This window comes from Haemaphysalis longicornis, unplaced genomic scaffold (assembly GCF_048455015.1).
Source record: "Haemaphysalis longicornis isolate Haplotype H1 unplaced genomic scaffold, Haemaphysalis longicornis Haplotype H1 scaffold_2, whole genome shotgun sequence".
NCBI lineage: Eukaryota > Metazoa > Arthropoda > Arachnida > Ixodida > Ixodidae > Haemaphysalis > Haemaphysalis longicornis.
In genome coordinates, this window is record NW_027526295.1 from 294,252,324 (window position 1) to 294,277,647 (window position 25,324).

At 48.3% G+C, this 25,324-nt stretch overlaps 2 protein-coding genes across 14 annotated transcripts in view; one reads left to right on the plus strand and one right to left on the minus strand.

The window, feature by feature from the left end:
- Nucleotides 1-10,539: 10,539 nt before the first annotated feature.
- LOC144170863 (uncharacterized) lies at nt 10,540-12,087 on the minus strand. 10 transcript variants are annotated; one of them, XR_013322698.1, is made up of 5 exons: nt 11,937-12,087; nt 11,780-11,874; nt 11,483-11,709; nt 11,187-11,245; nt 10,540-11,082 (listed from the first exon to the last, which is right to left on the minus strand). XR_013322698.1 is itself a non-coding variant. In XM_077700892.1 (5 exons), the coding sequence occupies exons 1-4, from the start codon at nt 12,051-12,053 to the stop codon at nt 11,490-11,492; spliced, it is 345 nt and encodes a 114-aa protein (XP_077557018.1). In that variant the 5' UTR covers nt 12,054-12,087; the 3' UTR covers nt 10,540-11,245; nt 11,483-11,489. The 10 variants fall into 10 exon arrangements, 5 of the variants coding, with proteins under 5 accessions (XP_077557018.1, XP_077557017.1, XP_077557016.1 ...); XR_013322696.1 differs by adding an exon at nt 11,333-11,398 and having other exon boundaries at nt 10,540-11,245; XR_013322697.1 differs by having other exon boundaries at nt 11,333-11,709.
- Nucleotides 12,088-15,237: 3,150 nt separating this feature from the next.
- The window catches only part of LOC144170866 (PHD finger protein 20-like), a 137,551-nt gene continuing 127,464 nt past the window's right edge, over nt 15,238-25,324 (plus strand). For 2 of the 4 annotated variants that reach the window (XM_077700894.1, XM_077700896.1), the window contains exons 1-6: nt 15,239-16,350; nt 17,619-17,790; nt 19,231-19,315; nt 19,792-19,883; nt 20,687-20,927; nt 24,681-24,820. In XM_077700894.1, the coding sequence (XP_077557020.1) occupies nt 15,779-16,350; nt 17,619-17,790; nt 19,231-19,315; nt 19,792-19,883; nt 20,687-20,927; nt 24,681-24,820 (1,302 nt within the window). In that variant the 5' untranslated portion in view covers nt 15,239-15,778. Of the gene's footprint in view, nt 16,351-17,618; nt 17,791-19,230; nt 19,316-19,791; nt 19,884-20,686; nt 20,928-24,680; nt 24,821-25,324 lie in introns of all 4 variants that reach the window. The other 2 variants (XM_077700897.1, XM_077700895.1) reach the window with 2 other exon arrangements.

Genomic DNA, 25,324 nt, shown 5'->3' on the forward strand with positions numbered 1-25,324 from the left:
AGTCCTGCGCCCACAGAACTTCAAAGAAGGCCAGGAAGTGTTAAAGGAAAATTCTACCAGAAAGGCATCCCCCCTACCCGAGCGATGGGAGATCTTGATGTCCAGCCCCGACCTGTCGACGCAGCAAGAGCTCGCGTCCAGGGGCCAGGAGCTATTGGACTCATATGGGACTCGTGAATAGGGTTCCACCCCGTCTGACGCCTGCGAGCGTCACCTGAAATGGGCTCAGCAAAAGTTGTTTCTCTCTCTCTCTCTCTCTCTTCTTTGCCACCAGTACGAAAGTCCTTCACTTGCGCTGCGCACACTGCTATGGTTTTAAAATTGGGTGTAGCAGTGGATTGCAGCCAGAACAAATATATATTTCATTCTTCATGTACTGATGCTACACTGTCCCGATACACTCTGAGTAATCCTCTCCAACTTCGTGCATAATAAAATATTTGGGCCTTTACAGGAGTTGAATTTACATTTTCCCTCATTAAAAGTCGCCTATCCGCTCCACCGTGGGTGCTTTCAATTACCAATTCAAACGCAAATACTGCATTCGGAATAAAACAAGATAGACATTTTTTAGCTCGGAGACACAAGGTACTGTGGCATCGTGTAAATATTACGAAGTGAATATTTAAATATCAAAGAATGCATACTTGATCTGCACCGCACAACTTAACGTACAATGCAACCTCCATCGTCAAAAGACATCAGTGATCATGTAAGGATTAGTCACTGGAAGAAAATGACTTACTATTCGATATCGCTGTTGTGACTCCGGCCCCTGAATATACACTGCTCTGGGCAGCCGCCGTCCTGGGAAAAAGCGATCGTGGACGCAACGGAGGTGCTTTAGTTGTGATAGAGGTCGAATATGGCCATCTGATCGTTGTTACTGTCGCGACGCCGTCTGCCTGTGGCAGGGCTGGTGACCGTCGTGCCTTCACATTTAGGATAAAGTCTGGAACTGGCTCGGGGAGCCGCAGCAGCCCTTTTTGTCGACCCGCTGTTTTGCAGTTTCCTAGGTTAGGGGAGAATACCGCCGAACAAATCTGCCTAATCGCGGGGGTGAAATTGACTGTCGCAACATTGCCATCGGAAGGGGACAACACTCAGTGCGCGCAATCTGAGCCCACTCCAACAAAACCCTCCGGGCCTCGACAGAAACGTGAAAAAGGAAGAATGAAGGGCTGACGCGAGGAAGAGGGGCGTACCTTGCGGTGTGTCTCAATCGCAAAGGCCCTCTGCCCGCGCACGACATTCATTCAGCTAAACTGCACGTTTCACCCATTACGTAGCCCATCGCATTCTTCAGTTACCTTGCACGAGTCTTGAATGTGTGCCCACGGCCACTTGATCTCCCCCTTTCTAGGAGAGGGAGCGGCCGTGATCAGCCACTGCCGCTTGCACATTGTTCTGCTTAACATACAAAGATCGTCTGTTCCCTTTCGGGCCTGCATTGTACCAGTCTTCAACCATCAATGGCTGGCGGTCCCTCTTTTTTTCCGCCGCGAGTTAGTGCGGACCGTGGTGCAGACCACTCCATGCTTCCCCGGACGAGTCAATCTCCTCTGCTGAGAACAACTCAGTCTTGCCGCATGTCTCGCACAAAGGGATACAACGCATGCCTTTGGCGTCTTGTGCGCTGAGCTTACCCGAAGGCGCCGTCGCTTTTGGGGCTGCACCCCTCCGAAATCATCCCTCAGCGGTTCGCACCCCTCAGGCGCTTCGTTTTGTCACGGCCGGACTTGGCTCCCTTCTATGCGAAGGGTAGACATGCACTTTCGTGGCATTTTCGTAGCATTTCGTGGAAAGTGCCATTAGTGGCACTTTCAAAAAATATGCCGCTTTGTTCACAGGCGACATACCAGGCATACAGGATACAGGCAGCATGGCGATGGCCGGAAAAATTTGGGGGGGGGGGGGGGGGGGGGGGGGGGGGGGGGCTGAAGCCCGGTCAGCCCCCCCCCCCTTGGCTACGCCACTGCATCAAGTAGCACGAGGGCTGTCACCTGCCTGGTAGTCTGGGTGTGCTCTAGCTCTGTCATTACGTTGGCAATGGAGTTCATCGCAGCCTGGTGCTGCCGGAAGCCTGTGAGCTGCTCTGAGATGTACATGTACTCCTCCTTGGTTCTGCAATTTCGTGTGCCTGCTGCCAAAAACTTTTGCCCTTGCAACAGCACTATGATTGGACTCTGCTTATCCACATCAAGTTGGTTTTTATCATTCTGAGTGCTTACCGGAGTAACTTCTTGCACAAGAAGTTATTGCAGTAAATCCCACCTTGAAAGCTTTTTTATCGTATGTCTTTACGTGTGGTTGCTCATATTTTACTAGCTGTAGCATAGCCAACCGTAACATATCCAGAGGGGTGAGCTGGGCGAGTTGGTATGTGTCATCTTAACAACAGCACGAAAAAGACTGGGACGAACGAAGCAGACAAGTCGAGTGATGATTCGCAACTAGTTTTTTGTGGAATGTGCACTAAACATAAACGTTGGCATCAGCAGAAGAAAAGAGATGGAACACATTCCACTTGAACGTACTTCCTTGCCCTTCTCCCCCCGCCCCCCTCATATGACAAACACTGGTAAAGCCTTTTACTTGACACACATGATACTTCAGCTATGGACCACTGCCGAACTGATAACAGAGTTTCATAAAGGAGGAACATCAAGTTCAATGCCGCACTTGTGTTTGGCGGCATGTACTGGTTAAGAAGGCGAACTCTGTCACAAAGTACTGGCGATGTAACACAATCGCCTCCCAGTTTTCAAATGTTACACGCTTCGATTATCTCTCGGCCTGTCTGCCTGGCACGTCTGGAAAGAAGTACACAATTGGATCCCACCGTTGGTGTGCATCGTATACACGACTACCGAGCTCTTACAGAAGGTGCTCTATGGGTCCACAATAGTACTGCATGAAACCTGCCCTGTTTCAGTGCCTTTTGTAGCAAAATGCCTTAGCAACCCATGCTGTTTCCTTGTCAGTGAATGATAAGCTTGTCATTACAGAACACTTGTGGGTACCCTGTATTTTGTTTCCTTTCAACATTACAGGTTTGCAGCATGACGGGAAGGAGTGCAGAGACGCCTATGCTGCGATTGCTGGCGTTGTGCAAACAAGGGTACAATGAACTGCCTGCAAGACTGCAAGAGGATGGCACTGCCTAAAGTTATTCTTTGTTAGAGTATAAATAAATTTCAAGGTCTGAACCCAATACCCATGTACCCTCAATAATAAAGTGTCCACATCTTTTGACAGCTGTGTCTGTTTACTTTTCATGCAAACCTGCAGCCACTGAATATGTAGCCATGCTGCAAGCAAAAAAGAAAACTACACTGAAAATGACTGTGACTGAAAGACGCATCCTGTTCCCATCAAGTGCAATTTTCAGTGCACTACCACTTCTAAACGTGCTGACTTCTGTTAATCATTTCAGTTTGCACCATGCTATAAATGGCTGGTGATACATGTGTTTAAGCGAAGTCCTGGGAACAAATAGAATTCTTTTATTCAATTTACAATTTCCTGTCGGCCTGAGTGGAAAAAAAAATACAAACCAACTGATTGGTTAGCAAAAACCTGCGGTGTCCTTGGACGTATCCAACTGAAGAATGGTGTGCCACAAATGGGAAACTTCAAACAGAATTTTTTGCTTTTGAACACTATATAGCATTATTGACAAATGGATTAAGTGAAAGTAACTTAAAACCTTGGCAGCAAAAATACGAACCTATTTTAGGAAAGATTATCTACACATGGTCAGAAGTAGAGTTCACCGAAGAGTGCAATTTCCCAGCATCCACTATGGCATTCCCTGTAGCCATTTCTAGTTTCAGCGTGTAAAACTACCTTGGCTTTTTTATCCGAAGACGGCAATCACATTTTTGCAAACAATGGAAGATCAGTGCAGTTCATACTTGCATATGAAATGAGTGAGTATATATACTGTTCTCTTCATGCCTGACCAGAAGAAAAGTGCAATTTGCTTCATTTCAAAGTAGGGGCTTTAGTCTGAAATATCCTGATGAGTGGAAGCTGAATTGTCACACAATTATAGTTTTACTGCAGCGTCACAGGAGAGTTTAGGTTGTCGAGAAAAATTGGAAGCTCATCACTGCTGACTGAGGGCCATCTTTCAGGGAAACTTACACAAATATTATGAGCTTCGTATCGTCTAGAGTCGCACTAGTGTTTTCCTATTTTCGCTATGCTGCTGCATTCTTCAGAAATAACACTTCCCTGCAGAAACGTCTTACTGTCATTGAGAATACCCCCATGATGGTGGTTATGGCCATCCTAAAAGATTGTAAGAATTTTTAAAGGAAACTCTGCGGCGTACCATTTTCTTAGGGACTTTACAAGGCAAATTATAAATTATGCCTTCTATATCAAGCAAATGCGTACTCGGAATATGTACAGATGCTGAGTAGCCGTACTGGGAAATGTATGCAAATAAAATATAAGGCATATTTTATGACTGCAGTTTCATAGCACATTCACCATGACTGGCTTCATAGATCATGATCTCAATGTATATTTTACATCTGTGCAAAAGGAACGTAGTGCACTGATCAAAAATACTGTGTGAAGTAACACACTTAAAATCAATTCTAACTCAGTTAGAGTAACTCACTTAAAATCAACTCTACAGTTTACTTATATGTTCAAGGCAGTAAACCCCTGAGTTTATGTTCGGTTGATTGATCAGTTAATGGACTAACTGAAAGAAACTGAAAGTAACTCAGCAAAAAAGTGCGAACCTATTTCAGCAAAAGCATAATGCATCATGGTCAACAGTACAGTTGTCATCCAATACTGCGATATCTCTAGCACTTTACTGTGACATGCCTCATAGCCTGTACCTGGCTTCATCGCATAAAACTCCCTTAGTTTGATCCCAAGACTGCGGTCACATTTTCATACGCGTTACCTGATAGTGCATGTCATCATACCTGAACATGTATTCATGTATTACGTACCTCAAATAAATGGTGTCTAAATAAGTAAACCTCTAAATAAAAGCAAAATATTGCAATAACTGTAGCATTGTTTAAATGTAATCTGGTAGCTTTCGTGGCACAGAGCACCTGTATCAGTTCCCTGTGAAGAGGGAAGCAATTTATGTTATTACATGTCTTTTTTTTTTTTTGTAACACAGGGGGTTTGGTGCCTCTCGGTTTGCCTCCCCCCTCTACACTTTTTTTACTCACATCCATAGGTGACAGTGATCGATTTGCTGTGGTGAGAGACCCAGGTCCTCCATAGAGACCCTCCATAGAGCAGCAGCATTTGCACATAGCTGCCCTTGTCTGTAAATTAGCAAATTGAATCGTGGTGCTTTTAATCAAACTTATCTTACAAGGATTATAATATAGTCCTCCTTGCTATAAATTGTTTGCATAGTTTTTCGTATGTATAGAGAATCGCATTTTGCTGACATCAGTACGTGGGATAAACAGGATGAGGTAACAATCAAGTACACATCCACAAAGCACACAGATTGTGCCTTAAACTGAATTAGCTTATAAAATAGCTAGCGAGAAGCATGTATAGCACACTTTTTAAGTTGAAACTTCCTAATTAATCCACTCATGTTCAAACATAACGCCGAATGCAAGTTATGCATCTTTAAGCTAGCTCTTACCGTTTAGCATTTACACTTTATTTTTATCTGAGTAGAAGATTTTGGAGCTTTCTTTTTGCTGCAATTGTATTTGGTGCACTTGAGCCCCACGATGTGCATCATGGGACAAACTCTCGTATCATGATTTTAAGGAATATATGCGCAACCATGCATGTACGTTGGTAACTGAGGTATGTTTTGAAATGCTGATGTTTTGCCATCTGGCCCTTTTATCACGTTTTAATAGCGGCCGGTAGTACGGCTCATCTTTCGCCCCAAAAATAGAAGAATTATGCAGAACTGGGGCTTATTTTGCTGAGGCAATCGAATAAAATACAAAGCAAACACGTGCGCGCTCCGTGCTTGTTAACGAAAAGTCGGAAATGCTGATGAAAAGTGTCGTGTCAGCTCATAGGAACCTCAAAACTTGGAAAGCGATGTGCAGAGCACGCTTGACGCTCCTTTGGGGTGGGATGTATGCAGAAACGGAAATGTTATTATTCATTTTTTTGCGTTAGGCTTAACACACGTGTGTTTACTCAGCGCCCCCAGTACCAGAGGCGATAGTTTATTTCTTCACCTAATAGCTAGGAATGAAGGCGGTATTCTGTACACTGGTTATACCTATCGAAATTACGATGCACGGCGACCAATGAAGGTCATCAGCTTCAAAATGAGTCAAGGAAGTTTAAACTGAACAAAGCAAACTCGATCATCCTGTCCAGACGCTTTTGAATTTATAAAAAGCTTGCATTGCACACCGCTAAGACGAGGGAGTACGGGGGGAGGCTAGGTTGGTGAGTTACAGTGTCATTATTAATACATTATAAGCGTCGCGAGCGATGAGCGAGCGATAGCTTCCGATCGATGCATTCGTGCACGAAGCGAAGCCGACTTTCTGGAAATCGGTGGGAGCGGTGGTTGTTGTATGCTACCAACTGTCCCTGTTCTCGGTTCATTCGATGTCCAAACTATTTAGGAGTCACCGGCTCTCCTTTCATCTAAAAATGGCTCCGTCTGGGAGTCCAGGCACCAGGTCAAACAAGCATCTGAACGACGTGGGTCCAAATTGGAACTAGTTTTGTTTTAAATGGTCCCAGCAGATAGATTTTGCTGGGGGATAACACCTGGCCCATTAATTTTACACATATTAGCTTTAGGAATTGTCATGCTCAGACAAAGCAGCCTAACTTTTTTACCAGCATTGTTAGCATATTTACATTTTTTATTTCCCATATTCATTAGAAGTAATTCCAAACACTGATGTTACAATTAAGTTCCAGCCAGTTTGAGTTCAAACAGAAGGCACCGTTGCAGCATTTACACAATAGGCAATTAAACAGCATATGCGCACCTTCAGCTGTTAAACTTGCTCCACTTTCGTCAGAGTTTTTTTTTTTATTGTGAATGATGCGGTTCCACAGCTGCAACCACTTGTGAAGGACCATGTCTTGGGCCATAACAATTGTATGATGAACTAGGTAGTAAAGATAAGAAATTGTAATATACAAAGGATAAAAAAAGGCAGGAAGTTAAGAAACATCTTTAGTCGGTCTGAGGTATACTACTACTACTCATTAACTTGGGGATCATAATTGAAGAGCAGGATCATGATGCTACCCTCATTTGGTGAACAGTGGTGTTTAACAATGATTTATCGTGTGATGAGTGGGATTCCCTTCTCAGCATCAAATAGGAAGAATCTGAGCCAGTTGTTACATGTTGAATTCTACGACAGTCAGCCTGAAGACTCAGACAAAAGGAGAAAAAACAGAGCCGTGCACAGTGTTGCATGGTGCATATCATCCCTTCATTTCCTTGCCTTGTGCTTGTTATTCGAGGCTGACCATTGAAGAGTTGAACTGCTCCTCATGATGGACTTTGCATTTTACCCAACTCCTTGCTAGTATGATCAAGGAAGGAATTGAGGAGCAGGATCTTGCTTTTTGTGGTAGACAATGGTGCTTCGTCTTGTTCCTCACTTATGTGAAGAGTGGAATTCTCTTGATATTGCTCATCGGTAGTGTGATGAACAGAATGAGCAGAGAGATCATGACCCTTCTCTTATGAGGCACAGAGATCATTCGGTGTGGAGTGCAATACTCATGTAAAGAATGGGATGATCCCCCTTCTGATTTGGTACCAAGAGATACATGCGGATGCAGAGGCATAAATTTAACCTTTTGATAAGTACGATACCCAGAAATGCTTCAGCATCACAAGAGAAAAGAAAAAAACAGCCTAAAGTTGTGCATGCTGCATTGAGACTAGGCATTTCAGCCTCTTCGACTGTTTCAGCTGTCGATAGCTGTGTGAGAAGACGTTGTTTTTTTAACCGGCAAACGATTCCACGGGGGAAGTTCCAGAATCAGCTGTATTGACTTGAAAGGATGTGAAAAACAGATGGGAAGATTCCCGTCTACGTGGCCAAAACTGGATTTCCCTTCACTTCTGTACTTGTTCATCCCTATACGGTGAAAGGGAGCCAAGCAAGAAAGCCATTCATTGATGGCTTAAGGGGTGCGTGACCCTTCTCATAGACAGCAGTCATGGACAAAGTCTCCTCACAGTTCAAGATTCAGAAAGAAAAGAAATGCACATAAAATGCATGTTCAATGACTTGAGGAAGAAAGCATCACATACTTGTGACATGAACAAAAATTAGAAGTCAATGTGCCTTCTCGTAATTCCTGTTCCCTCACTTTCACTCCTATAAAATAAAGTTTTGATTTGATAATTGAACTCAAGAAGCTCTAGTCAAAGAGCGTATATAGGTGTTTTACAACGCATATGTTGTATGTTTTATTGTCTGAGCACACCTAGAAGCAAACATCCAGCTTCAGTACTGCTTTCATGCTTGAAGGCACAGTTGACTCCCAATAATACGAAGTCCACAGGGACCACAATTCAATTGAACAAAATGCACCTGAACAGCATTGTCATTAGTCCGCAACTCGTTCTCTTTTTCATTTCGTTCAGAATCTTGACTTTTGTTGTGAAGTCGAGCTTATATGTCATGGGTTGTCGTGATAGTGCAGACTTATCGCTAAAATCAAAGCCTCAAATGTTCACCTAACTGCTCACACAGTGCTGTGAGAAACAAAGAAGGTTGAGGGCCTCACAAGAGATGTGAACATTGGCGCGAGTCTGAACTAGCCTGCTGCTTTATCAACAGTGCACTACCTTAGTTGTGATGGCACCGACATCAGTAGAGAACAATTAGGGCGCTGTTTCGACACTTGAAAATGGTTTTTTATCGAGAAATGACAGTCACCTTGATGTTTCTATTCAATATAACTTCCAATTAACTAATATAATGGGTTCTAGCTTCAAATTATTAAGCAATTTCTTCCGTTGAATTGCATGTAAAATTGCCGGAACCAGCACATTACTTCCAATTAAGTGACTTCAAGTTATTGAGAGCCTACTGTACTGTCAGTGACAAGATATGTCAGCCTGGGCGTTCTGTATCACCCAAAACTCCTTTTACTTGTTCAATAATTACAGCAGAACTGGAGCATTGTGTTTCAGTATGCATCAACATTATCTTTGTTAAAAGTACCATCCAACAGCAGGCAGTGCTCAACTGTGAATGTTCAAGAGAGCCAATTTGTGATACCGCAAAAAATTTACATTGATTTGATTGATTGAAGGGTTTAATGCGCCGGCGCAACACAGGCGATGAGGCATGCCGTAGTGAAGGGCTCCGGATTAATTTTGACCACCTGGGGATTTTGAACGTGCGCCGAAATCTCGTGCACACGGGCATTTTTGCTTTTTGCCTCCATCAGAAAAGCGGCCGCAGCGGCCGGGAATCGAACCCATGACCTCGTGCTCAGCTGCGCAACGCCTTAGCCACTGCGGCGGGTAAATTTCCATTGATGCTTAGCATTCACTTCTTATCGCATTTGGACAGTGGAGCCAGTAAATGTGCCAGGTTGGCCTTTTTGGAGTGTGCAAGACAACATTAATCTGCCCTTGTTGGGGCACGGTGCCTGGCGATGTGCCAGCAGGAATGAAAACACAACACATGAAGGAGGGTGTCGACTACTCAGTGTTAAAAACTAATAACAAAAGAGAGGTGTGAGGTTATAGGGGCAGATGCAAGCATTTTGGCTAGAAATGCTCCTCTGCAGTTATTAGCATACTCAGTCATGCATCTTTGTATCTGATGGCAGGTCATTTAATGGCAAGCTTCCCAAAGACTCGTTATAACACGAAGCTTGCAAATTCTATGTCAAACAGTGCTATGAAACATTGCCAATTCTGCATTCATCACAGATGGCTAAATAAACGATTTGTGTTTAAGTCGTCAATGCAACAACCACATGCTACGAGCTTGTGTGGCATGCACTTTGCACGATCAGGTACGTGTTGCGACTGAAGTACCGCTAGGCTGTGCACCAAGATGATGTTTTAGGTTCGACATGTTCAATGAAAACCTCTTATTAAACAAGAAAAGAATTTAAATAAAGGGGGGGGGCTTGCCAGCTATGTTTTCGTGCTCTGTTCGGGACACCACAGGGACTAGGTGAAGTTGCAAGCCACCAACAACTGATTGCATTATTGCAGTGGGTCATCTGGTTTCATTTGATAGCTCTGCCATAATGCTAGCATGAAGTTCACACAATAACAGCATGCCTGCCACCATCCTTCTGTGCCAGAATAAAGTGCAGCTGGTATTATTTTTCCGACATGTTTATCCCATATAGAGCTGGCCGGGGGCCATGGGATAGAAACGGAAGCGCAATAGCTCGTTTGTTGATAAAATTAAATTAGTAAAAAAAAAAAAAAAAAAGCATTGCAGCAGCCCACAAGTCCTTGCGGGGGTAAACTGCCTCTTGACGGTCATAATTATATGTGGAACATATAAACGCCCAGTGGGGCTCATCATACCACGAAGGAAAGACCACAGATAAGCACTTGACAGATTTATTGTTCTCAAGTACACCGAACAAGCAAACACAAAAATTCATTCCGACTCTTATTATGCTAATTCTCGTGATACGCAATTATTTTTACTTCACGGACAAAAACAAAGCAGATTTTTGCTCTGTGAACGCGTCAAAAGGAGATGCCACTTTACGTAAATCACCGGCTTTTAGCTGCCTGCTACCTAGCTCGAAATTGTTGCAGATTTTCTTCAGGTCCAAATTTTGCCACGCTGGACGACGACACGGCAGAATTTTCTGTGGTCACGCCAAGCAAAAGTGCCACTTTGCCTAAATCGCCAGTTTTCAGCCTGCTTTCCAGAATTTTGCTGCGCGTAATACCAGTTGCTGCGGTGATAGCCGTACTCCAGGTGGCACCTTGAAAGGGAAGGAAAGCAATAAAACAAAAACAATATTGTGTACACACAGGACAGTTTCCAGCAGCGCGGGCTGCTGTGTGGCTTAACTTGGTTTTCGGATTTTTGAGGTCCTTTGCTGGGGCTGCTCAGGGAACGCCACGTGCTATATCTTGAAAAGAAGAATTATCACCGCCACCAACTCCACGCGAAAAAAAAAAAAAAAAATTCGTTCACAATGCCATGGTCAGTTTGCAGCAGCAGAGCGTGCCTTACCTTCGTTTTTAGATTTTTGCGGTTCCCTGAGGCCGCCGATGGAACGCCACGTGCTACACCTGGAAAAGAACAAAAGATCACCGCCACCAGGTCCACGCACAACGTCCATTTTTAAGCAGATCGTTGCTGCGCAGGCTTTACTTTACCTCCGTACTAGGTTTTTAGATTCTTGCGGTCCCCTGCGGCCGCCGATGGAACGCCACGTGCTACACCTTGCAAAGAAGAGATCACCGCCACCAGGTCCACGCACAACGTCCATTTTTAAGCAGATCGTTGCTGCGCAGGCTTTACTTTACCTCCGTCCTAGGTTTTTGGATTCTTGCGGTCCCCTGCGGCCGCCGATGGATCGCCACGTACTGCACCTTGAAAAGAAGAAAAGATAACGGCCACCAGCTTCACACGCAACGTCCATTTTTTAGCAGATCGCTGCTGCGCAGGCTTTACTTTACCTCCGTCCTTGCGGCTCAGGCTCAGCGCGCGAAAACCATCACGGCGTGCCATGGGGTGGCACGTTTTGCTGCAGCTGAAAAAAAAAAAAAAAAGGCAAAACACATGAAAGCAAAACCCTTTCGACGGGAATATGTACTGCTTACCTTGAGATTGTTGTGCAGAACCATAATTTCGTTCCGATGGGCTTTCGCGCCAAAAAAGGGGCACTGGCGAGCAGCACGTCGTGCACCTGCTGCAGCTGGAAAAAAAAAATAAAATAAGAAAGGGGGCAAAACTTTTGCCGGGAATATGTACTGCTACCTTGAGATTTCCTGCAGAACCACGATTTCGTTCCGACGGGCGATGACAAAGCAATTTTCGCGCCAAAAAAGTGGGCACCGGCGAGCAGCACGTCGTGCAACCGCCCGCCGCAAGCATCGGAGCCGAATGAATGAACCGGCAGGCTCGGCCGGTCGGCCGCGGCCGCAGCGCGGTGGCGCCGCCGTACGGCCAGGGACCTTTCTGGCACAGAACCCTTTCTGGCACAGAACAGGGTTTCTGGGGACCTTTTTTGGTTCCCTAGGCACCCTGGGTCGCCTAGGGAGACGGATCGCCTTCTTGAGCGTTGATTTCTGTTAACCAATCAGCGTTTCCAGCCGTTCCTCCCCTTATACGCTACTCCACGGAGTGGGGGGGCTAGCGCCGCCCGGATTCTGAAGCGGAGTTTCGCAACTGTCTATATTGAGTAACTCTGGTTTATAGATACTTTTTCAGTTTCGGAACTGCGCCTTCCAAAGCGGACGCGACTTTACCCTAGGCGCTGAGAGGGCGCTCCGGTCGCGAGTTGCGCTGTGTCGGCGGCTGCGGCGGCGGCTCCGGCGGCAGCGTTGACGGCGTGCGTGGCCCGTCCGCTGAGCTCAAAGTTGCGGCCGCGGTTAGTTGCGTGTCTGCTCTACGAGTTTCTTCTTTTCGCTTGCGTTTGACTTTGCCCTTGTGCGAGAAACTTGCCGTTTTCAGTGTAGTCGGGGTTTTGGATGCTATTGAACAGTGCGGCCGCGGGTGAAAGCATTTCGTGACTCCGTCAACGTGCTGTGTTTTCCTTCTTGTGCTGGGCTTGGTGCAATGCCGACTGGCTTAACTCGCAGTCGGCTGTACGGGATTTTCCAGCCCACTTTAGCAGTGATGCTTGTGAGGAGACTGGGCACATGCGTCGTGCATTGGGCACATGCTTATGCCCTTTACAAAATGTACAAGAGGAGGACAGAATGTATACCGTCATGCTAAACAAATAGTGAAACAAAACAGACAAATGAACAAAAAAAATTCTTAATGCTAACACAATATAACTAGAAAACATACAATCTAAATCTCAAGGGTTTTGGGTTAGCTTTACCCGCGCAATTTGATTTCTTTGAAACTACGAAGGATACGCGGATGTCTTTCATAAAGAAAGCATGCAGTTGCTGCGCATGGTTATCAGGAAATATCATTCGTGCTGCAACGAACTTGCGCGATTGGCATGCCAAGCGAAATTGTGTGCGCACTTGACAGCTACTGCTACGCGAAAATTCATTTAAAATGCTTTCGTTCTTGGTTGTTTAGCCCCCGCTAAAAATCACTGGGCGTACTTAAATCTCCTTGCATAATCGACCCGTTTCAAATAAATCGCGAACTGGAATAGCGCGCGCGCGGCAAGAAAATGTTGAGCAACTTCCGAGAACAGTTATTTCTTTTCGAGTACGCAGCCAGATCACAACCCGAGATGCCGAAGCGGAACGCTACGGATGGGCCGGCATTTGCACGAGGGCGAAGGAATCCAAGAGCGATAAAAATCACGTGACCAGCAACCCTACGTAACGTGTTACACCACGTAGTTTTTTTTTTTTTTTTTTTTACTGCGGGGTATGTTATATTTTTCTGCCATTCTTTTTTTTTCTCGTCCGCGCGCTACGTTTTCACGGCGTTGCACGCGCTCTCCGGCAAGTCGACGTTCTCATGTGGTGCCGATTATTCTTCTCTGTGCCTGTTCTAGGTTCAAGCGCACAGAGCTTTTCTTGCGCGCTGACATCCCAGCGCTCGCATGCGGTTTACGTTATGCTTTCCTTCCGACTGGAGCAGGAAGGCGAAAACCACTTAGTTAAGCGCTCCACGTGTTTGGTGTGCGTGCGTGGGTGGGCGCACGCATCCGGTAATTGCGTACATTCTTGAAAGCAAACAGCTACAATAAACAGAAGACAACGAAATTGTTTGCCACTTGTGTGGTTCTTCCGAGTTCACTCTTGCAAAAGAGCATGAATATACGCGCATGCGTATATGCATGCTCAAAGTTTTGGCGTAGGTGCGTGTCTCTACAATTTTCTTCCTCAAAGTTTCGGCGTAGTTTCGTGTCTCTACAAGTTTATTCCTTTCGTCTGCGTTTGTTTTTGACCCCCTTGCGCGAACCTTGCCCTTCAGTGCGTTCAGTTTGTGACGCTATTGAACAGTGCCGATTTCATCGAGGATTTCGTGACTCCGTCAAGACGCTGTGTTTTCTTTGATGAGCCTGGCTTACCGCAATGCCAACGTGCTCCGCGCCTGGCTGTACGAGCAGATACAGAAGCAACACTCAGAAGTGTCCCTTTTTAGCGCCGTCATCGGATCCATAGCTTCTCATCCAATAGAAAAGAGCGATTCCCCGCGCGGACAAAGAGATAAGCAAAACGCGCAAGGTATGTGGACTTCATTTTCTCGAAAAGGATATTGCGATCATTAACGTAAAGTCGTCGAGATCGGCCGGGCTTACTGGGCACTGGAGGAAAGTGCAGTTTCCGTTAACTTTCCCAACCTTCCCAGCAACTTGTTGAGCAAGCAGACTCGACGGCGGTCTCCGAAAAAGAGAAAAGTAGGGTCTGCGCACGAGCTAGGTTATTACAAAAGGGGAGCACTTTCCCAAGGAGCGACAAGAGGAGCTCTCCAAGGCGCCTGTTCCCCAGCAATGCACCGATTTTGCACAGATAGTCGATAATAGTGCGGCAATACGGCTCCCAGCCAACTGGAAAAAGGCAGCACTTGAAGAAGAACCGGGGCAGCGTCGGCAAAATTTTTTACTGGGCCCGAAAGAAAGCGGGGCCTATACAATCCTGAAGAGCGTTGTTGCGCGACATGATATCACCTATGTTGTCTACGAAACGGGAAGAGCTGCTCCAACAGTCGTGTGAAAAAATATCATTCGGGATGCAATAAATTTGCGCATTGGCATGGCAAGAGAATTTGTGCGCACGCTTGACAGCCACTGCTACGCGAACGTTCATGTAAAACGCTGTCGTTCTTGATATTTTAGCCGCCGCTTCAAATCCCTGGGCGTACGTACGACTCCTTGCATAATACCGTCAGTTTCAAATAGATCTCGAACTGCAACGGCCGCAGCAAAATGATGAGCAACGTCCGAGAACAGTTATTTATTTTGCAGTACGCAGCCAGAAGCGGCGAGGACCGTAGGCGCCGAGCGGGACGCTCCCCGCTAGCAGACGACGCTCGCTCTCCTAGCGCAACTCGCAACCGCAGCGCCGCGGTGGCGAGAGTCGCGGCCGACCGCCTTCTCTCCATGGCCGCGGCGGGGAGATGCGGAACTGAAAAAGTATCTAAAAACGTTGGCTACAGTAGCAACAGTAGTTCGGCTCGTTCGGCTGGTTCGCTTCGTCCGTGATGATGTGATCCTGAAAGGCGATGTCGTGAAACGAACGTTGCGTGAAACTAGTAACGTTGGGTGCAATCCCCGTGGTGGACCATTGGCCATTGGTGAAACGGGCCCAGCTCCGTCGCGGCGGTTTCTCATTATCCGTGCGTGTTTTCGCCGACGTGAAAGGGTGATTTTTTGTGTCAAGTTGTATGTGTGATTCATATTTCTTGCTGTGAGCTCTTTTCTGTGGCTTGAGTGATTATCGCCCACTTTCCACGAAGGAAGGTATCCCCGATTGGACATGACCGACGGCTGCGGTTGCGCTCCACGTTTTTTTGCTGGGTGAACTAATGTCGACTCGTAATATCCGTCTCAAACACGCGCCTTCCCCAGAAAGCGGGTCGAAGAAGCACTTTTTGCCGGATACATAACACCTAAGAATTCTTCCGAGGTTTTCGTGTAACTGAGTGTGACCGTCAGACGCTTGTCCATCTAATGTCTCAAGATGATGGAAGAATCATCATGCGATGCCAATCACGGGTTTGCCGAAAACAGTCAACACGAGATTCTGGGCCGGCTGGAGCTCGTGGGGGAGTCCAGCTCTGGCAGTGGTACAGAGAACGTGGACGAAAGCCGCTCAGATACATCGAGCCAGTTCTGCACGGACGACACCGTGACGGAAGCCGTCGGCGGGAATTTGCGGGACAGCAACGACAACTTGACGCGGCGCAGCGAGCTAAGTGGCGAAGAAACATGCGTCGGCGGCACCAAGGCTGACACAAAAAACGTTGCGCCAGAAAGTCCGAGCGCAGCGCCGCTCGCTCCGCCGTCAGGTCCGGCATTGGAGGACGCGTCTGCCAAGCTGCGTGGTGAACCAAGCTCCGGCGATGAGCACTTGCGAGAGGGTCGAATCGAAGTGGAATTGAGCAGGCGCTGGTGCAGCGAGACTTCGAACGACAAGTCGGAGCCGGATGCCGAGAGCGGCGCGGGAAGCAGCAGCAGCCACAAGCGGAGGCGCTCTCGGCCCGTGTACACTCCGGGAACTCGAGTCGAGGCGAGGGATTTTCAGGACAAGTGGTGAGTGGTACGCCAACTCCGAGGTAGCTTGAAACTGCACGAGACAGCAGTTCCGAAATGTGGGCATGCAGCGTCGTCTGTGACTGCTGCTAGCACTAAACGTCACTCCGACAAGACGACGAGCTTCGTTGTTTGGGGCCTTGGCGCCGATTAGAGCTTATGCATTGCAAGCGATATCCGTGGTTTTATGGCTGAAAGTTTCACCTAGGACCGTGTCTGCCCGCAATCATGTCGATGTTTTACATGGTTGTGGTGTAGAGGAATGTAGTTTTGGGTACGGTGAACTAGAGTGGCGGTGATCGAAAAGCCAGAGAAGCACCTCTCCTTTTCTGCGAACCTGTGTGTGTCGACGCCTAGCACGCAGTCGGTTCACACAGGCAAGCGAGTGGCGTTGAAGTCAGCCTAATATATTTCCTGGTGGCCTTCACTTACGAGCGCTTAAATGCTGATGGCGCTGATTGCATCCATGTTATAGCGTGAGGTAGGAAAGCGCGCTTAGGCGAACCGTGGTTGCCCTTTGAAAAAAAAAAATAAGTTGCAACCTCTTTTTTTCTTTATCGCGTTGAGTACTGTTCAAGGCAACCAGAGAGCTTTGCCTTTGTGCGTTTTCTGCTCGACTTGCTAGTGTGATTTTTCGGTACTGAGAAAGGGGCACTCTTTCTGCACAACGCAAAGGCATCTGCAGTGTTTTTTTTTTCTTGGTAATTATAAAACAGGTCGTTTTATAATTTTTTTTTTTCTCAGCTCACGATGCTAAGTGAAGACCACTGAGCTTATGCACTCGAACTTGTTTGTGTTGACATCCAGTCTTCCTGAACTTCACCTTCTAATTGTATGCAAGGGCCTGTGTGTTTGGCCTACAGAGTAAGCGTGCAGGAAATTCAGGAGGCAGCTTTCATCACTCAAGGCTGGTAACAGGTTTGGACAATTGGGCTCAAGCTTGTTTCCCCTTCACTGGCGGCTCTATTATAAAGTGGCTATACATACCCCAACTGTGACCTTATATAAGGCCCTTGGAAATTGTTAGCGTTACCTTGACCGCTTTTGCTTGATATCGCCATTTTGCACTTGTTTAAACTGTGTTTCGTAGCTTGTAGTCTTCCGGCTGGAATTGGTTCGAGTTGTTGAGCCACTGAAGGGGGGCAGTATAGTTCATTGCAGGCAGCCACTTGGCGCCCTTCCAGGTAACGTTTGCGAGGAGGCCTGGGCAGAGAGTGCAGTGTGCATGGGAGGTGGGGAGCTCAGCAGGAGCCGTTCTCATTGCCCAGGTACCCTGCCAAGGTTGTGAGCGTTGACGAAGAGGACGGGGATGTGCTGATCCACTTTGAGGGCTGGAGCTCTCGCTATGACGAGTGGCTTCCGGCGGACAGCCCCCGGTTGCGGCTGGCGGCTCACCTGCACACTCGCAAGGAGGTGAAGAAGCATCGCTCCCGGAAGTCGGTCGGTGCTCGTTCTCTTCTTCCGCGCGATTTGCCGGACAAGCACACCACTGCAAATGTCACCGCCCAGCTGGGGGGCTGAGTAGCCGCACTGCACAGGGAGCTTCAAGGGCCACTGAAGCATCTTATTTTTTTTCTTCGAGAAAATCAATTGCTCCCTGCGGTAAGCGACGTGGGTGAAGTGTTGCTGAGCAGTGCCGCCCACTGAAGTCTAGATTTCTCGGGAGGAAGGACCACCGAAAAGTGTTCAAATTGTGATTGGCCCTGTGGTTAATGTTGGTGTAGTATTTAGAATGAGCTCGTGTGACCTTTGCCCTATGGTGGGAATGGTAGCGGTTCTGTGTGGGCCTGATTACAGACGCTATCCAATGGCCCGGTCAGTGTGAGCTGTAGCACTTTGCTTTCTTTAGTGTGGGATGGGGCATCTCAGTGTGTCGGGCTACGTCTGTGGGGCGCTAGTTATTCCCAGCGCACAGTCAGCGGCCACCAGGGCCAAGCGCGTGTGCCGACTGGGGTGGGCTCGTCGTTCACAGAGGCGGGAGGCGATCGTCACAGGCAGCGCTTGCTGCGCGTGCGTCTGGGATTACCGCATGTGGACTGATCGGAGGCCAAACAGTAGCGTGGGTGCGAGGTATCGAGAGCTGGCACAGCAGGGCAGCGGTGCGTTGTTGCGGTCTGTGGCTCGGTCTCCCCTGTGCAAGGTGCGCGCAAGTGCCCCCAGTGCCAGAGCCCAGCTTGTCCTCCTCCTCCGACCTCGCACAGGTCTTGGTCTGGCCCTGGTCGCAGTGCGGGAACCCATTTTGAGATTTTGAGCGGGGCGCTTCCCCTGGCAGACGCAACAGTGAGCCCAGTGCGTCCGTGAGGGGAAATGAACCATGAAGGGGCGCACTGCGTAACAGCGTCCGTGTGGGCCATCCAGCCTAAAGGGATTCGTGGACAATATCACTGTACCCGTGCATCAGAAGTCGCTGTTACTGAAAATGCTGACCAGCTGCGCATTGCATTGCGGCTTGCTTGTCGCTGTTCAGTGTGTTTTGACTGCAGTCGTTTGAACATGAGAATGAGCGGCTAAAGCACTGTTTGTGTGGTCTGCAAGTGGAATGAACAAGGGCAGCAAAGCAGAATAGGTGCTAGTGGGCCACTGTGGATGAGGCAGGCAGGCAGGACAGAGGAATACGCACTCGGGACGAGCGATGCGCTGCCAGCTGTATTTACATTTGTGAAGTTCAGTTGACGTTGTGTGTGCACCATCTTGCTGGCTTGTCGGCCTTCTCTGGGGGGCGCCACTCTTAGGGGTGGAGCAGAGGGCAAAGGAGCAGATAGGGGAAAGAAGGGCTTCTTGCACTGCAAGCCTCAACTGCGTACTTGTTTCTTTGTTCATGGTGTGCTTGTGTCTGGAAGCTGACGTGTTTTGCATAACGATTCGTGTGTCTCTCGACAGGAGTACAAGAAAGGGGAGGAAGTGCTGGCCCGCTGGGGAGATCGCAAAAAGTACCCTGCCAAAATACTAGAGGTAAAAGAAGAAGGTACTGTATGTGCAAATGCCTCGCCCGCTGTACATTTCGATGCATGGTGCCCCAAGGGTTTAGGCTTACGGGTGCTTGCTGCCGTCCTCAGTCAGCTTCATTAGAGGAGGTTTGTCTCAAGTATCGGACAGTCAGCAGCCTGAAGGTTCCTGGATTTGTTCAGCAAACTCATTGTGCGAGTTTGCAGCTGGAGCCGACTGATTAGGGGTGGTTTTGTGCCAGACAAAAAACATGCGATCAGGGATTCTTGTAATTTACCATGGGACCAATACCTGATTTCAGTAGCGATTATTTTATGAGGGTAAAATGTGAATGCATTTTTGTGGTGATCACTTGACGTGTGGCAAAAAATGCTAAACAGGGCCGATTTATTGTTCTGTTTAAGATCATCGTATCAGTTGCTAAGATTGATTGCAGGAGCCCTTGTGTTCATGATGAGAAAGGTGGTATGGTGCAGCCATGTTTTCCTGTTGCAGGTATATACTCTGTGCTCTTTTATGATGGAATTGTGAAGACGTTGAAGGCAATTAAGGTTGAAAAGATGCCCTCCGACCAGAAAGGCAGCGTGGTAAGGCATTCTTGCTTTGTCAGAGCTTTGCCTGGACAACAAGTGTTGTCATCTTTAATAGACAAAAATCTGCAGAAATTCAGAGAATTGTCTACTAATGCATAGCATCAGTGTGCCGCTTGTCTAGAGCGTGAATTCTTTACTACCAAAATTTTTTATTTTTCTAAGTTCTGTCCTACGAATTGTCTCCATATAACGATTACAAGTGTTACTTCCGCCAAATATGCATTTTTCTGTAAATGAAGGGCGTTGTACTGCGTGGTATTTTTCATTAATTTCTTCTATTTTTCTTATTTTTGGTTTTTCGAAATTCTGTTGGACCAATTAATTCCACTTACGCTATTATAATGATTACAGGTGGAACTTCTGCGGAATCTGCATTTTTGTGGAAATGCAGGCCGTTGCATGGTCCTCAGTGGGTTGCTACTCGGCAAAGAATTGATACGTTGTAATGCAAACCACTTCTGTTTAGATGTAACTTCTGGAAGCTACAGTTGTCAGAGTCGGTCTTGCGAGGGAGGAAATGCTGGTGCTAATTTTGAAGGATGGGGCTGCGACCTGCCTGTATCGCTTGTTTGCCTGCTAGGGGGTTGAATTGTCAGATTGTCCTACTGTTGGCCTCGGCTTGTTAAATGCACACTGGCTGATAGTTCAGGAGGTGCCCCCTGGTCCCTTTTGTGTGCCTGACTGTTGGCAGTGATGATTCTTGCCCCCGGCTTAAAAACAAGGTCTTGCGGAAAGCCCCGGAGGGCAGCAGCAGCAGCAGGGTCCCTCCCGCCTGAGCCGGCCCTTCCCTGGCGCAGGCGTTCCCCCGGGCCCCCCACCCCAGCGGCGGCAGCAGCCAGGCCGAGGCCAAGCGGGGGCCTGGTGCGCGCGACTCCTCGGGCGGCTCTCCCAAGGCCCGCCGGCCGTCCCAGGAGTCCGGGGGAGGAAGGCCGCGCGCACAGCCAGAGGCTGCCGGCAAGGCGTCCCCGGAGGCCAGGAGGTCGTCCGGTGACAGGGCACCCCGCTCCAGGCTCCCCAAGAGGGCTGACCGCAGCAGGGGTGCGTTGCCTGCCGTCTCGTGGGGCCTCGATTGGGAGGTCTCGCTGCTGGCGTGCATTGTCCCTTTTGTTAGCCACTAAACACTCAATGACGCTCTTTTAGATGCAGAGCATCTGATTCACTCGCCTTGTCCCTCCGGCGTCGTCGTCGTTGTCGTCGGCGTTGTCCACCCCTCCCCCATTCTCCTCGCCGCGCCAGCTGCGCTCTCCGCCGCTCACCCCCTCTCCTCTCTGATAGCGAACACTCTCTCGCGAGGGGCATGGGATTGGATTGAATCGGATTGGATTGGCTTGGATTGGATTTGGATTGGATTAAAGTGGATTGTGTTGGATTGTGTTGCGTCATAGCCGCGGCAGATGCGCTGGGGCTGGCGCATGTGCAGTACTCTGTCTTCCGCGGTTTTCTCTCCTTCGGGCGCGCTGCGCATATAACCGGTGTGCCGTTCACCGGCGAAGCAAGATCCACGCTTGGCTCAAACACCTAGAGTCCACGCCGCTTTACAATTACGCCAACGTCGTCATCGACTGGGACCGGCTTACGCAGTCCCCTCAACGTTATGCGCGCTATAAAACGCGGTCCCTTCGCCGCTCCGCCTATGCGTCGCATCTACACAGGGGTTCCCGCGAGGGGAGGTGGGAGTTTTGTTTTAACTCTTGGCTTTTTGGTAGACAATTAAAGCTGCCCTTTTTCTTTCTTGCCTCCCTTCAGTTTTTGCGAGACGCATAAGATCACGTCGCGCATTGGGAAGAGAAACTGCCTGCCAAGTCATTTGAGGCATTTCAACAGGGAAGATGGTGCTGCCAAAGACAAGCAGTAGAAACTACTCGTGCGATTTCCTGGCACAGGGCCCGATGGCCGGACACATTGTTTAGCCAGCTGTGCCAGTCTTTTTGGAGTTTTGCTGCTGGTTCGTTGTGTGGAAGCAAACACAATGAATGGAAAAGGGCAGTAAACCACTTATGCACACGTGTAATCTTCTGGCAGTACTCAGGACTATGCAAAACATTGGACCGAAATGGAAACTGGAGCAAGTCTTGCCCGCAGTTTTGCCAAAAGAACCTGCGTAGTAATGTTTAAGGGGTAACGTTAGTGCCTTTTTGAACCACTTGGGCTCAGCAAGAATTCCACCAATCCCATTTCACCATTCTGGATGTGCAGCCTCGCAAATTGTAGTGCAGGAAAGCATATGGGGTGGCGATGCTCATCTTCACGCTTTTGGCATTTTCTTCATCATTAAGCAGCTGCTGTTGCCATGCATTCATGGCACTGTTTTCAACAGATAGAGGCCACCTTGCTTGCTTCTACTCTTGGGGTCTCTTTAAAACAGAAGCCATTGATTTGCTTTTGTATGTATTTCAGGCCTTAGAAACTTTGGTAAGGAATATTTCATACTTTTAGGCACCGGTGCATTCCCACGGTAAAAATGGTGTTTCGCTGTGAAGCCCCCTGTTTTCTGACATAAACTTTGTGATGTGTACTGCTGAAGAGCAGGCAAAGTTGCTTGATCAGCAGCTGCATTTTGTTTACTGTTTATTTTGTGGTGTATTTGTCATGTTTGCTATAAGCCTTTTCTTATTATAGTTGGGCTCATTTTAAGGGGACGATTCTGTATGGCAATTGCTGCCGGCCTGTTATGTCTTGTGATTGCAATTGTAAGTTAGCTACGTTTCTATAACCCATGCTGTTTTGGTGAAATGGGCCAGAGGCCGGTGCTCTTCCTTGTGCATATTTGTGCCGGTGCTCTTCCTTGAGCTGGTCCAGTGTGCAGTGTTCAACGAAATTTGCTGAGGTGTGCCACTTTGAGGCCCTGTCAACGAGTGGACTGAGAGCACAACTGAGCTAGCTATGTCACGGAGGGCTACGTTTGAAACCATCGTCCACCTCGTGACAGATACGGCCTCTGGACCCGTTGCAGTCCAAAACGGCCTGCTTCACAGATGTTGCGGCCCAGAACCATTGGTCCCGTTTTCGGCTCCCCGAGAGAACACTGCAGCTGTGCAGAACGGGCCATGGAGGGCCTATTTTGGAGGTTCTGGCTCGCACTAAGGTCTGTCAGCAATATCTTGGCTGCATGTGGAACCACTTGAGGCATTCCCTTAGGGGCAGCCTCAGATTTTCACAGCACGTTTGGCATGAAAACAGTTTCCTTGGGTTCTTACTTTCGCTGGAAGCGGCACAGTCTGCTGCTTCGGCCAAGGAGTCCATCCATCCAGCCTCTTCTCACCACCTATACGTGCAGTTCGGGGCCTGCTTTTTATAAAAGCCCTGGCACTCGCATTGCCAACCAGCTGCTCGATGACATTTTGGTGAACTGAATGTGTCGTTGCTCCTTTAGTCACCGTGCTACATTCTCATCGAGGTGAAGCCATTTACGATGGAAGCTTCCAGAGGCTGGAAAAAAAAAAAAAAACCAGCTCGCTGCACCATTTACTATTCTGGGTGGTCAGATCCCCCTCCGTCAATTCCAGCCACATTTTGTGTGTACCGCAGCCTTCTGCAGTAACATCCCTTTTGTTTCCTCTTGCTTCTGAGTCCCTCTGTCTGTTGATGCACGGTGGGCAGCAGCATTGCGGCTGGGCAGTTGTCCCACTAGGCAAGCACCATGTACAGGCTCCGTGGCTGGTAAGGAGCCATGTTGGCCCTTCTTCAGCGGTTGCTGCCTGTTTGCTGTGACAGTACCAGGTATGCTCTGCAGCAGCAATTCTTCAGCAAGAAGTGGGCAAGGGTATAAAGGTAATGGTAGCTTGTTGCTGTTTCCTCAGCTCTGGAGGAGGACAGCAGGGAAGGTCAATCTCTGAGCTGCCACGAGGGGGCTGGAACACAGAGATGTAGCCTGCTTGGCCATCAAGCGAATGCTTATAAACGCACACGCCCATCTTGCTTGCTTTTTGTGGATTGTAGCATTTGAACGCAACTTGGCGTTTGGAGCTGATGGCGTGCAAATTTCTGGCCCGCGGTTGAGCTGCTCTCGGCACTTTCCACCAGCTGGTTGGCATGACGAGGCATCTGCGCATGCAGCCTACAGAAAAATTGAAGAAACTTCTTGTGGAGAAAAAAGCATCTTCTAGAGGAGGTCCCGGCTGAAGTACTCATTGAGGTCTGGCTTGGGATTCAAGATCACGGTGATTACCCCTAAACAGGCTGTGGATTCATCTTCCCAGTCTTCCACATTTGAGCGCTCCAGACGGGCATAGACACATGCTGTTTTATCACTTCAATCACCTTGCCTGCAAAGAGCAGCTGAAAGCATTCACACTTGCAGTTTAGAGGGCGCCTGCCTGCCTGGGATCCTGGCTTTGAGACGGGGAACAGGAACGCCGTCAAGTCTGGGAGATTGTGTGTGCAGGCTCACCATATTGTGCCATGTCCGTGGGGTCACAGTCTCCGGAGCAGTCATCCTGCTGGCCACCTCTTGATTCTGTCGAATTGTCGTCACCATCCAGTGGGGGGGCCCATGGTTCACTGAAGTCGTCTTCACTGTCATGGAAATCTTGGCAGTTTGCACCGCAGAAAGCACGTAGCGATAACGCGGTGGCCATGCTTTGCAGCCGGCAGTGGGTGGGGAGAACCGCAGCGCTCGTGCGCTGCTGCCTTCCTCCGTGGTGTGGTGCATCTTTTCGGAAGGGGGGTGAGCGGGGGTGTAGGGGCCCAACTGCAGGCTGCGGCGGGCCAAAGCCGCTCTGTCGGGGAAAATCGTGGGCAGCCAGTGACACCTGTTGCGAGCTGACACTGTGGGGCTCTGTTTCTCCACAGAAGCCAGCGCCTCGCCTGCCACCAGCAGCTCGAGCACCTCGTCGCAGTCCAAGAAGAAAATACTGCTTGTGGGAGGGAAGTTCATGGCCAAGAAGGCCAGCCTGCCAGACACGCCCACAGGCTCCAAGGGCCGGAGTGAGGTGAGTGACAAGAAATGCTACCGTGTCCTGGGCAGGGCCTGAGGGGTCCCCACGAGTGCCCTGCACTGAGCTCCTGTTTGTGTGATTTGTCAGGTCGCCTCCACCTGCACAAATACTGGCAGAGCTTACGAGTTTCTGGTTGTGTTGGGAACATAATAAGATGCAGCGCTTCATTGTGCAGATCACTTTCGGGGCAATATTGGTTTGGACAGGAACTGGTTGATGAAAGGGCTTTTGAAGACTTATTTGTTGCCTACAAATGCGGTGAAATCTCGGTGATATGAATTTTACGCGGTTGCATGAAATATTTGTATCATCAAAACGTACACACACAAAAAAAGATAAATATATTTGTTTGCGGGAGAAAAAAATCCTTATATCCATTTGCCTTTTCTTTTTGCTAAGATCTTCAACGATTGACTTGTGGAAGGCGTAAAATTGTGTGCAAGGGATTTTATGAATGTTTTCGCTTGCCTCAGCACATCAAGTGCTAGGTGCATTTGT